Below are 14,393 nucleotides of genomic sequence, written 5' to 3'. Positions count from 1 at the left end.
TTATTTCCCTTATTCTCATATTTGTGATGTATGCAGACACGGAAAGAAAGAGTTTTTTTATTGACTGAGTTCAAGTCATTTAATAAAGTTTAAAAGTGTCCATGCCGAAATAGTCCGAAAAAGGTAAATCCAAACTGTAGTCGACTTGATAAAAACAGGAACAGATGTGAGTCGCATGCTGCAGACTGTCACTGGGGCCCTAAGGAGAGCAAAGAGAAAACCAAATCAAAGGAGAACAGAACAGAAGTAGCAAAACATTGCTCTGCAATTAGGAACCCTCGGTTCTAAACACAACAAAAACACACAAGGCAAAATAAAACATCAACAACAAAACTATGACTTCTTTGGGATCTTTACGTTATTGTAGATAGTTATCATTGCTCGTTTTTTATTTATTCAGTTGTTGTTAGTGCTGGGTTTCTCTTTATTCTCTTAAATACATTTGTTTACATAATGTCCCTCATGTTTAGCTGCTTCTTTGTCTGATCTTCGAAACCATTTTGCATTTTTATTTTCAGTTTCAATTGTCTCCTTTTTTTTCTCTTCATCAGATGTTATTCTAAATTACTTAATAACTTAATGATAGTTTGAATGTATTCTTGTTTCAATCTATTTCTTTAAAATGTATATCAGGTCCTAGTGGGCTGTTACATTTTTACTTTTTATTATGCCTTATAAAAACTAAATATTAATTTATGAACAGTAGAATTATATGTTCTCTTAGTTTGCTTAAGTGGTAGTTCACTGTCAAATGTCCTGAGACAATGGATTCTATTTAGCATTATTTCATTAGTTCTGAGCCACAAAAAATATCAAGAGGATCAAAGTTTGAAAACACACATGAAAATGATCTTGTTATAGCACCTCAGTTATTTTTATTAAATTAGAATTGAATAATACAAAGTCAATATTGATTCAGCTTCTGTGGGATTGTCATCAGACGCACACAGGGAGGGCCAGCACAATGTTATCACAATGTTTATCACAGAAAAGAGAATGTATCTTGTGCCAGTAAGACAGCATGGGTTGTTGTATCAACCTTCAACAACTGAAGGTTGTGGTTGGCTTGAAGAAGAATCTAAAACCTTTAGCCACATGTTATGATCATGACAGATGTGAGCTGCTGTTTAAATGCTAACTCAACATGCTGTTTGATGATAAATGTATTTTCACCTGACACTGTGATCCACACTTCTTCACATCAAAGTTTGCTGATGTGTTCAGAGTAAGCAAACATAACATTAAAAAAAGGTGTTCCTCTGAGTTAAACCATTGTTCCCTGGATCGACTGGCCGTAGCCTTCGTTAAAGAATCAGCCATCAGTACAAGTGTGGTGGTAATGGAACTCATGGAAGTCATGGAGGTCTCATGAGGACATTCTTCAGCTCCTGCAATATTAACATCATTTGTACAGTTCCCGCACTAAAAACACAAGCATTTAAAACACTGAGATAGATATTTTGGTCACATTGACTGTTTGTCTGGAATTTAATGTTACAGACTTTTCAATTTCCACAATAATGACGAGGAAGCTGAACACTGTTCAATAAACATGAAATTAAAACAATTTGTCCTAAACATACCTCCTCTTGTCATTGCGAAGGGAATGCTGATTTTAAATGTGTTTCATTAAGTCAATACACTATATAAATATGAAGCTTTATAGAATCTCATAAAACATCCCTCAGAATATGTTTTCCACAACGATATGTATTTGTTTCCCTATTATAATGAATACATTCACGCTCTAGAGCATTTACAGTCATTTCATTGTGTAGATGTTCCATTATGTTCATCTGGAAATACACTCTAGCTGCATCAGTGATGAAGCTGCTGAACATTACAGTATGTACATGTACGTATAGTCAAAGCCATACACCTGTTTTATTACAAAACCAGGTTCATGTTATGAATACAAGAGATTGGCTTTGAGAGGCAGTCTTAAAGTCATGTTGACATTGTCACTTATATCTTGGTAAATTATTTTTTCTTCTTTACTGTTCAGGCATTTAGATTCTAATAACATCAGAGGTAAGATGAGGTCATTTCTTTATGTAGAATGTTTTAGGCAAGATGAAATGTATCTTTTTTTTTCCTAAATATATTTTTTCTCTTCTGGAAAATACAAACATTTATCTGTATATCAAGGAAAAAAATCTTAAATTCTTAAAAAGTCTTGACACACATAATAAAACTCTTTTTTAAATTGTGTTATTTTTATTGTTGTCATGTACACCTCAGATACAAAATGATCCTACAGATATTTTACAGTGCCTTATCTCTGGGCTCAACTCTAGCATCCAATAACAGTTCTCTTGGTCGGACAACATGGAACGTGGTTCCATAAATAGTTTGGCTTTAATGTTACCAGGAAGATAAAATGAGAAAACGACCCAACCAATATACAGGTCCATATAACAAAAATTGAATATCATGAAAAAGTTCTATATTTTTTGTTACTAATTTCAGAATGAGAAACCCATATATTATATAGATTCATTACACATACAAACATTTTAACAAATTATTCCTTGGAATTTTGATAATTGTGGCTTATAGATAATGAAAACCCAAAATGTATATGCAATGCAATATTAAATAAGACCAATAAAAAAAAGGTTATTTTAAACAAAAGGCTTCTGAAAAGTATGAATTCCATGCAGTCAATACTTTGGTTGGGCCTCCTTTTGCATGAATTACTCCATCAATGCGGTGTGGCACTGCTCAGGTGTAATGGAAGCCCAGGTTTGCATTGATAGCAGCCTTCAGATCATCTGCATTGTTGGGTCTGGTCTCTCTCATCTTCCTCGTGCATTTATGCAGTAATTCATGCAAAACCCAACCAAGTATTGAGTGCATGGTAATGAACATACTTTTGAGAAGCCTGACATTTTTGTTTAAAATATCCCTTTTTTCATTTGGTCTTATGTAGTATTCTAATTTTCTGAGACACTGAATTTTGGATTTTCATTATCTATAAGCCACAATTATCAAAATTTCAAGAAATAAATGTTTGAAATGTTTTACTCTATGTGTAATGAATCTGTATAATATATGGGTTTCATATTCTGAAATGAGTAACAAAAAATATTGAACTTTTTCATGATATTTTTTGAAATGTACCTGTATTTACACTATCAATTCGTTCCGAAAACATATTACATACCGAATATTGACACTTGCTAAATGAAGACAAAACCATTAAGATGGATTAATTGACAAAATCTTTTAAAAAAGGTTACAAAAAAGGGTGCCCTTGGTTTACGTACATGTCCTAGAGATCTTATTTCGCTTATCTGGAGCCGGGGCCATTCAGAACAGATGTCCAGACATTCCTCTCAACAGCAACATCGACTGGAGCTATGTTAATAAATACTAAAGTCATTGAGTAAAGTTAATGAGCTGGGAATGAATTTGGCAAAGAAGGGGGTCTTTCATTATTTGATTGAGTTGTTATTGTAATTAAATCATGGCATAACTGAACCTACATTTTTTTTTATTTTTTTTTTTAGAGTGCAACAATCATTATGACGAGTGTTAAAACATAAAGGAGTAAAATGGAAAACCGAAGTGAGTTAAATTGATGTTATCTTCCGAGAGCAACAGTTTGAGACGGACAGCCATGATTAGTATACGTAAAGGTTAAGCTATCCCAACTGACAGATGAAAGCATATGCAACATGGAGGGATGTTCTGAATAACACCAACATCCTTCATTTAGCCTCAATAAATACTTAGATAATGAACACTCATGCTGAGGACTTTCTGTGATTAAGTAAATTATTCAAAATCCCTCTTAATGACATTTCAAAGTTGATGTTGATCATCAGCAGTGTGGTTGCCAGTCGGTCGGTTTAATATGAGCAAAAGAGGCCCAGAAGTGATATTTACCACTTTGATGTCTTTGCCCGCACACACCTCTTTTATGCCACTCAGCAATTTTACACTCAGATCACCTTTTGTTGCTTTCTGAAGTGTCTTGAGGCATCAATGTTGGCTCTCTGCTGCTAACCTTTTCTTGTTTCTATAGTATGTCCTTCTTAATTATCTTATTTCTCAAACATGCTGGTTTGATATCCTATTGTGAGCAAAGTTTTGTCTTATACATAAGATTGTAGAGGGGCCTACAGTTGACATTTACCAGTGCTACATGAATGTGTATGGAATGTAGTACATTTACTGCCGTTATAACCCAGTATCTAAGATAACAGTATTTGGAGCTGAAACATAGACAAGCAGAATTTTAATTTTAAAACATTTCGTAGACAGACCTCTGGATAGGACTCACCCACAGATCTTCTAGAAATGAAGTACGTGTTGAATTTGTGTTTGGTTATTCAAGTTACTACTGTTGATAGTGTGAAAAGGTCTGTCCTCCTTTCCTTTTCCTCAACGCCATCTGTAATTCTTCATTACAGATATCACATACTTACCATCTGCTTATGTACGACTTTTGGGTTCAACGAATCTATCTATCTATCTATCTATCTATATTTTTATATGTATTGATGTATTTTATATATATTGATGTACACCTTTCTTTCTTTAGAAAACTAATACAGTGCTTTAAGTACAATACATTTATAAAAACATTTACTTTTTAATAATACTGGTTGAACTTGGGAAATTGATATTTTGTTGTAAATCCATCAGTAGTACAACACAGAAACTTTCCTAGAAAACTAGATTATAAATGAGGAACGTTTGGTTTTCCAAGAATGTGTCTTTGTTATGAAACACAAACAAGCTTTATCTGGTATTTTATGTTCTTACATAAATCACATTTATCAAGTTAGTCCAAGTCTGACAATATTTATAACTTGTGGGTTTCATCTGTTCTTTTTCTCTTCAGACAAGTCAAATTAAATGAAGAGATGATTTTAAACACCTCATCATGAGGATGACATTTTCATCTCTTTAAATGACAAATTGAAAACTAATAATGATATCCTTATCTTTCTTTACATACCTGTATAGAGCAGTTACTGGTCAGTGTACTTGATTTGAATTTCAATGAAAATATAGACTTCTGGCTGCAACAATATATCTAAATATACAAGGATATCACACTAAATTTGACTTAACTTAATCTTCATCATGTTACAACAGAGTAAAATCCATCAACACACACAGCTTTCCTATGTTGATACAGCGTATCTGTGTTTGAGTGTGTATCTGTGTGCTGGTCCTTACAGATGAAAGCTCATGGGTATTCGGTTGCATTAACATAATTGTCGTTAATAACCACGGAAAAAGCCCTAGGGACACTTTGCCGTGAAAACAGAGAAAAAATCAGATACCAGTTCTGCAGTTGATGGAGTCTAGTGAGTCCTCTTAACATTGAGCACGGGTTACAAAACGCAAATGTTGGTTGAATCTTATCTGTGTTTAAAGATAGTATCCAGAGATAAGGGTGCTCATCCAAAATAAAGATCCAGAGATAGCAGTACTGGCATTGATAGTTTTTATAGTAATATAGTAAAATAGTGGCATTATTTAGAACAAAACAGAAACTCTGGTTATTGCACCTGATGACAATCGTCCAGGGTTGAGTCAGTACTTTGCTGACTTAGGTCAGTCTGTCAAACTGAGCCTGAGAAATCAGGGTGTTGTATTTGACAAAGACATGTCTTTAGTACAACAGAGCAAAAACGGTTTCCTTAAACTGAGGAAAATGGTGTCACAACACAATTTGGAGCTTATAATCCATGCATTTGTGTCTTCTCGTTTAGACTTAGAAGTTTAACTTAATGTCTAAACAAGAAGGAGCTTTCTCACCTGACCTGCTCAAGTAGAATAACTCACATTTCCCTGATCCTTAAAACTCTTCACTGGCTGCCAGTTTCTTTCAGGATCAATTTTAAAATTCTGGTTCTTACTTTCAGAGCTATTCATGGTCAAGCTCCTCCTTACATCAGTGATCTGATCCAGCCTTACACCCCAGCTCGGGCTCTGAAGTCTGTGGATCAGAATCTACTGATGGTTCCTGAACACGCTTCAGGACCAGAGAACATGTATCCTTCAAGAAGCATCTTAAGACTTTTTCTAAATCTTCTTGGGGCTGCCATTCGTCACTTTGTTGTCTTGGCCTATTAAAGCAATTCAACACACATTGGTTCCCACAAAGAACACTAATAGTGACAACAATGTATGCACCAAAAGGTTTTGTTATTTAAAGTGCAAATACTACAAATTTAGCAGGTGTGGTATGTCACTTTCAAATATTGGAGATAATAACATTTTAATGTTGTTATTAGTTCCAATATTATAATAATAATTACAACTAAAAGGTTGTCCATGTAGTTTTAGAATTTAGGAAGTTTGTATGCACCTTTAAAACTCAGTGCCCATAAAGTCGCCCTCAGTCGCAAAAAGGTGAGTGACCCCTGGAATAGATGTTTAAACCATTGGAGATTGGAGAGTGCCATCTAGTAAACTGTAAAAATAAGAACACTGCTTCATGAAGCCATCACTATCATATATTGGTATATAATTGGGTGCAAATTTAGGAGAACATTTTTTTTATCTAAAAATTCTGAAATGTATGTTTTAATGATGAAGTAATTATTTAGAGTAAAACATTATTTATGAAAACAGACTTTTATGACAAATTCCATATACATGTAATTGTATTCTTTGGGAACATTTTCTGTAAAAGTTTTAGAAAAAAAATAAAGAAATTAATGGAAAAAAAACCCCCACTAAGATCCACTTAATTCATTCCGTGTACGGGAGCTCTATCTCCTCTCTTGCTCATGGAAGCCTGACTCGTTCTGATCCTGGCTCTGCCTGATGGATTTCTTCTACTGAGTACTGAATGGAATACCTTTTGATATGTATGAATCCTTTTTAATGGTATATTTCAATGGAGAGACTTAGATGCTGAACTCAGCTTTTTCTTGTCACCAATGTGATCCGTGAATTCAATCACTGCTCTAAATAATTAAATCTCAAGACCTTTTGTATGTAATAGAATAATTACATTTTCTGCAGATACAACAACAGTGAAAATCTTTTGCCCTCCCACATTTCGATGATTTAAATGATGGAAATACAACTCAGAGGCTGATTGTTGATAACAAATCACACGTTATGTTAAGTCTCCTTTAACAGTGAGTGAGGGTCTATGAGCTCATTGATTGGGTGTGTGTTTCCGGCTACATTTCAAGAGTGCAAAACGGAAGTTGAAGTGTCCTTATCCTCAGACTTTGTATCACAAATGGAATTACAGTACAAGTGTTTGTCTTCCATCTGTGCAGACATCAAGTGTTGGAGATTAGGGGTATTGTGAACAGACTCTAAATTGAAAAATGTATTTTGAAGAAAAAAAAAATATATATTTATATTTTTATCAAGCAAATCAATACCATCAATAAAACAGGGCCTAGAATGTTATCTAAAAAACAGAAAATACTTCTTTTTTTTCTGATTGAATTATTTGAATAATGTGAGGATATTTTTTGTTTTTTTATAATTCTGGCAGTTATTTAGTGTAATACACCCTAAACAGATTAGTAAGGTATCAAACACTTAAACATATTAACAAGTATTTCATGTTTGCATATTTAAGAATGTGAAGTTGACTGAAATGCATTAAACTATGATCAACTCCTCTTCTTTAGGTACTATGTGAGTGTGGCCATATTGATCTACTTCCTGCCTCTGCTGGTGATGGGTTGTGCTTACCTAGTGGTGGGAATGACCCTCTGGGCAAGTGAGATTCCTGGAGACTCTTCTGACCGCTACAAGGAGCAGCTTACGGCCAAACGCAAGGTAATCTAGGTTGGCATTAGATCAGGAACACCAAGCTAAAGTGTGCTCATTTAGATGCAGAAACGAACAGTAAAGTAGAATATCTTGTTTTCAAGATTATTTTAATGCTTTAAACCAAGAACGGCAACCTTCAAGACCAAGACTAGACAATACCAATAACAAGAAGAAAAAAATATAGTCTAGACCAAGACCTTCCAGATTAAAACAAAGACAGAGATAGAAAAAGAAAGTGGACAAATATTACAAAATAATTTATATAAGGACATACTAATCACACTGGAGTCAATTTTGGCGATACTTTGACAGATCTGTCAGTATCATTAAAGGGGTAGAACAAAAAAAGTCCATTATGTTCTACAGTAGTGAAACCCAAGACAATAGATTGGCATGGCTAAGACAAGAAAGAGAACATGAACAAGTGGTCTCAATACTTCTGTAGAAGTATTTTACTGGAAGAAAGCAAATGGCTTTATTTGTTACCATTTTTGCTTGGATATCCCTTGAATCTCTGTGATATTTTCTTCATAGTTTAAGCCTTCATCCAAGCTAAATATGTTTAATGCATAGAATGTGAATGACAGGGGTGGCAGGAGAGAAGCCAGAGTGTGGCGCTGAGATGAAAGGTTAATATATATCATAAATTATTCATGTCAAATTTAGATTAAGCATTGATCTACTGTAAAACATCATAAACTTGATTTAAATTGGTTGATCTGTGTCTGTGTGAGGCAGGTTGTGAAGATGATGATTGTGGTGGTGTGCACTTTTGCAATCTGCTGGCTACCGTACCATGTCTACTTCCTGCTGCATCAGTTTTTCCCTGAAGCCTTTGAACAACCGTTCATCCAGCAAGTCTACTTGGCCACCATGTGGTTGGCCATGAGCTCCACCATGTACAACCCCATCATCTACTGCTGCCTCAATGACAGGTCAGTAAGAGTGTGTGCCACAACAACAACACAACACCACGATTGAACAGTTTACACAAATGATTGCAACATGTAATGGAATATTTACTAAGATATTACTATATACTTGAACATATTTAAAATAAATTCCCTAATACTTTTTTATTAGAATGATTATTGCTTTATTCTAATCAAGATCCTTTATTTCATGGGAAATTATAAAAAATTGAGAACACACTTCATCAAACTCAGTTGTCCTGATGTAATTTGTTGGAGATAATAAAGTGCTAAAGTTTTTGGAGTGAGAAAACGTTCATGTAAGTGAAAAAGTGAAAGTTTCTTACGTATAGTTATGTTTTTAAATTGCCTGGCGTGTAAAAAAAAATTCTCAACTTGTTGTGTTAAATATAAACATGCCTTTAGACTCCATGATTTTCTCAGCGTCAATAACTAGTATTAAGCTTTGTGACCCTGGTCTCGAAAAGCGCTATATAAATAAATATTACTTACTTACTTACTTACTTAAGATGTTGCACCTGTGACAAAATGTGTGTTTGTCTATTGGAAAATGCCACATGTGCATTTGTTTACAAAACCAGGTTACAAGATGGCGCCGACAGGACGGCAGCTTTAACAGCAGCTCTGAGTGCTTTTCCACAGAGGACATTGCCCCCCCACACCAGCCTGTCCCTCACACCTCTCCAGGTGAGAAATCAGCTCAGGAGAACCAGGACAACAAAGGCCCCTGGACCAGACGGCATTGGTGGCAAAGTACTCAGGACGTGCTCTGACCAGTTATGTGAAATTGTTGGACTTCTGTTCAACATGAGCTTGACCCTGGGAAGAGTTCCACTACTGTGGAAGACGTCCTGTGTAGTACCGGTGCCGAAGACTCAGCACCCTAAGGATCTCAGCTGCTACAGACCTGTGGCCTTGACATCCCACCTTATGAAGGCTCTGGAGCGGCTGGTCCTTGGTTACCTGAGTCCTCTGGTGCGCTCCTCCATGGATCCGTTGCAGTTTGCCTACCAACCTAACATCGGCGTGGAGGACGCCATCATCTTCCTTCTCCACCGAGCACTTTCTCACCTGGAGTCGCCTGGAAGCACTGTGAGGATCCTTTTCCTGGATCTAAGCAGTGCTTTCAATACCATCAGGTCAGACATCCTGAGGGACAAGCTGGAGCTGTCTGGAGCAGACACTCACCTCACGGACTGGATTGTGGACTACCTCACCAACCGTCCACAGTTCGTGAGGACCCGGGATGGTGTTTCGAAGACTGTACTTTGCAGTGTAGGGGTCCCCCAGGGAACAGTGTTGGCACCGTTCCTCTTTTCACTGTACACTGCAGACTTCCAACACCTGTCTCCCACCAGTCACCTGCAGAAGTCGTTTGGTGTCCGGGGGTCACTCCTGAAGTCATTCTATGACTCAGTAGTGGCCTCTGCCATCTTCAACGGTGTGGTCTGCTGGGGGAGCAGCATGACAGCAAAGGATAGGGCTAAACTGGACAACCTTATTAAGAAGGCCGGTTACGTCCTAGGGCGCCCCCTGGATCCTGTGGAGGAAGTGTCTGGGGGGAGGATACAGAGCAAGCTGGCCTCCATGAGGAAGAACTTATCTCACCCTCTCCAGCACACACTGAAGGCATTGAGGAGCTCCATCAGTGATAGGATGCTCCATCCCAGGTGTGTGAGGGAGAGGTACCGCAGGTCCTTCCTCCCTGCTGCCATCAGACTCCACAACAAGAACACACCAAGATAATTATTTAACTGCACCTTTCTTGTTATTTTTGTAAATATGATTGTGTATATAATATAGTGCAGATTTATTTTCTATTCTATTTAGATTTTTTATTTTCTTTTTTTATATTTTATTTCTGGGTGTTTTATTTTTTGGCATATTGCTGTTGTTAAACCGAATTTCCCGTCGCGGGACAATAAAGGATTCTGATTCAGTATAAGTATTTAGTATTTCTCTTAGACACTACTGTAATGTATTTTGGTGCAAATGCTGAAACTGTCTGAGTCTGATTTCAACCACAAGCTTCCAGAGCAGCATTTTTGATGACCCAGTGAACACATGCTTGCATTTCCCCGAGGGGAACAATTAGACCAACAGAGAGTTTGGGAGCACGGAACTGCACCCAGTTGTGAGTCTTACCTGAAGTCAAAGAAGATGATATCTGAGAGCAAATCATATCAGGTCAGGATATCTTAAAGATCAGTGGCTCATGTTTTAAAAAGAAGTTTCATGATGAAACAGAATGACTGACTTTAAGTGGTGATCTTAAACTGTAGCAAAAATCTGACATCATTTGCATATCTCAAAGGAAAGGCCATCTAAACTATTTGTGCAGAGTGAAATTTACAGATTGACGATATTACGTTTTTTTTTTTTTACTAATTGCCTCCCAGTATATCGCTAACACTTTCTCTATTGCTTTAATGTAATCCGCCCTGAAGAAAATGTTAATTTCAATTATTAGATTGTTGCGAACAACACCAGCAGATGGTCCACTCTACACGACTATAATCGATCGCTCCTGTTCTTTCTTCCCCTTTTCTGCCTCCTGTTAATTGTCATAGTGCGCTTGTAAAACTAAATGTCACAGTTGGATATTGTGCCTCTGAAATTCAATGTTCTCCAAGCAAAAATTACAATATTGGTGTCAGGCAGCAGCCACCACAGGATCCGCCAGCAAATATCGACCCATTTCAGTTTTGGCATGGATCTTTGAAATTCAAGCAACCTCTGGTCTTTAATATTGTTGTATTTAGTCCCCATCTGGTACCAATGGATCCTTTCTATGATATTTCTTTCTTCATTATTTCCCTCAAACCGGGCTTTAATAAGGGTGTGACAGTTGGATGACTCCTCTACATCAGCCGTACAACAATCTTCTTAGTCTTTTATTATAGGTCAAAAGGAAATGGCACATTCAATATTTCAGATAAATTAATGTGTCGATTACCCTAATAATATGCAGATAAACTAACTGATTGGAGAACAGATACGATCAGGCTTCTGCCTATGATCCGTGGGGCTGTTGAGAAGGTTATTATTAATGCTGTCAGTGCCTCAAGCAACCTCTTCATGGTCTTTGAAAGGAAATCCGACTCCCATGTTGCCTTAAGCTGGAACCTACTCTGCTCTGAGACAGTAGCTCCTACCATTATGCCAAACAGTACTTCACTTCACTCAAATGTCTTCTAGTCTAAAAGTAGAGCACACAAAGAAAATAACAAACAATTTCCCAATCAACTGTTGTGTATTTTTGGACTGTGGGGGGAAACCAGAGTCCCCGGAATGAACCTAATAAACCAAGCAACACAGAGAGAACATACAAACAAAAGGTCGTAAATTGCGCCACCGAGGGCCTCGGCATAATAATGTTTAACAATATTAATACGTGTTTTGTCTTTCAGGTTCCGAGCTGGCTTCAAGCAAGCCTTTCGCTGCTGCCCCTTTGTCCCTCCTGGCCCGTATGAGGGTCTGGAACTAAAGTCAACCCGTTATTTTCAGACCCAGACCAGCGTTTACAAGGCCAGCCGGATGGAGACATGCGTGTCAACTGTTCTCCAGGTTGCGGACGACAATGACACACCAAAGGTCAAGTCTGGTAAAGCTGTTTTCCCGGCCGGAGCTGCAGGTTCACAAACATCCTTCCTGGAGCTCGCCTCAAACGGCTCTTCCTCTGTTTCCAAAACTGTGTCTGAGACGTCCAGTTTTTACTCCAGTAACAATCAACATGACTAGACAAATAAAGATGAACGCTGACTGGCCAGACCTGGTGTTCATTTTTGTTTTTAACCATTTCACCAGCAGTCTTCACAGCTCCTGTCACACCAGCTCTTGTTCCTGTTTTACAGTGAATGATTTCACATCTTCATCGCACCTGCTGTGTGAATTCACAGTCTATTTTGGAATTCTGTGAGGAACACGTGACTTGTATACCAGTTGATATGTTTCTACGAGCAGAATGTGACAACTGTCTTTTGCTTCAGCTGACTTGAAAATACATCATGACTCTTCCTGCAGTCTCAGTGTGTAACTCCACAATCAATAAAATGCCCTGGAAATAAATTGTTTTTTTTATACAGTACATATGTGTCAGTGCCACTCCACCGTGATTGAAAATGTCAGTCAGCCGTGATCGGAATGTTATTTTAAATCTTTACATTGAACTCTGAATAGCTGCTTTCGTGTCCTATTTGGGAGTGTGTTCACATATGAAGTGTCAATGTGCTATATCGTTATATCGAAGATTCTATGTGGCCTCGATCACGTGTTTCAACCTCTGAAGGTTGATTAGTGATATAGTGAAGTGATAATGTGTCTAATATTATCAGGTTAAATAGATTTACAGTATTAGATTAGGAACTTGTAGCCTGCTAATTACTGTCACAGTGACGTGCCTTGCTGCTTCAGAAGATGTTTGTGTGGAATATTCACCTAGCTCCTATGGAAGCCCCCTGGGATCAAAGTAATTACATGTAATGTCCCGAGGGTCAGAACGTGTAACTATCTGTGACACAAAAAAACATAAATGGGCATTTATGTTTCTGTGCTGTTGCTTTGAAACGTGGATGTGTCGATTGATGTGATGTTTGTACATAAAAAAAAAGTCTGCATCATTTGCACTACACCTGTTATTACCCATCATTCCAACTGTCTCACACACAGATACCGTTGTGACTGCTGGACTATTCTCGGCACACAAAAGCTGTTATTCCAAATTCCAAAGTCAGCTGATGTGTTTGTGTGAAGCACATAGGAAGCCGTGTGACCTCACAGTGACAGGTGGGAGGGTGTCAACCTATTTATGAATTCATATTGTTGTCCCATTGATGTGGAAACATCAACAATGGAGTCGTGAGCAGGAACGCTATGTAGCAGCAACACCAGGTGCTCAGGCATCAACATATAGACAGGATTAGTGCGAGACAACATCAGATGTCAGCCAATGTGTTTACTTTTATAACTTATAACTTTATACCACAGTGACAGAAGTGGACAAACGGCTGCATCCTTACACACAAGAGTCCAGTTTAAGACGGGAACAAAAGTATTAACTTAATCTAAGCTGTCCTTGACTAAAGAACGCCTCTCACTGTGAAGACTGTTGACATATGACAGACTTATTTACTGGTTATAGGATCAGGACTAGGTTATTTTGAGACACAGACAAACAGGTGGTGGTTCCAAAACCACTTCCCCACTCTGGTAATTGCTACTGAAATACCAGACCCCAATATAGAACCTACATTGTCAAAAATAACCACGATGACCACTGAGCAAACACTGTCTTTGTTGTATGCACATCTTTGTCACCCCTCATTTTCTCTTGTTAATGTGATTCTTTAAGAGCTTTAAGTATGTTTTTACTCTGCTGAAGTTCAAGTTTTCTGGTGCATGTATGTTCTGTGCAGTTGGCAGCTGAAGAAGAGACGAATAAAAGACTTGTGTCTATCATGGCGACCTCATGTTTATGATTTTCATTTGGCAAATTGCAGTGCTGTGCTGATGAAACTTTAAGAAGCAGAGTCCTATTTTTAGAGGTCAGTAGGTGGAGCCCTCAGTTTTAAAAGGATGTGAAGTTTAAAAAGAAGAGCTGTTCAAAACAATAGATTCAAGTGCCATCTAGTGGAATATGTAAATAAGGATACTTCTTCATCCAGATTCATTAAGACTTTGATACCAACTGTGGTA

At 37.4% G+C, this 14,393-nt stretch overlaps 1 protein-coding gene across 1 annotated transcript in view; it reads left to right on the top strand.

The window, feature by feature from the left end:
• The window catches only part of tacr1a (tachykinin receptor 1a), a 30,356-nt gene extending 16,231 nt beyond the window's left edge, over window positions 1-14,125 (top strand). The window contains exons 3-5 of the mRNA XM_087797646.1: window positions 7,623-7,773; window positions 8,506-8,702; window positions 12,110-14,125. Coding sequence (XP_087653772.1) covers window positions 7,623-7,773; window positions 8,506-8,702; window positions 12,110-12,440 — 679 coding nt within the window. The 3' untranslated portion in view covers window positions 12,441-14,125. The remainder of the gene's footprint in view (window positions 1-7,622; window positions 7,774-8,505; window positions 8,703-12,109) is intronic.
• The last annotated feature ends 268 nt before the right edge of the window (window positions 14,126-14,393 follow it).

Source organism: Callionymus lyra, chromosome 1 (genome assembly GCF_982586985.1).
Source record: "Callionymus lyra chromosome 1, fCalLyr1.hap1.1, whole genome shotgun sequence".
NCBI classification, from domain to species: domain Eukaryota; kingdom Metazoa; phylum Chordata; class Actinopteri; order Syngnathiformes; family Callionymidae; genus Callionymus; species Callionymus lyra.
This window is presented reverse-complemented; position numbering and strand designations above follow the sequence as displayed.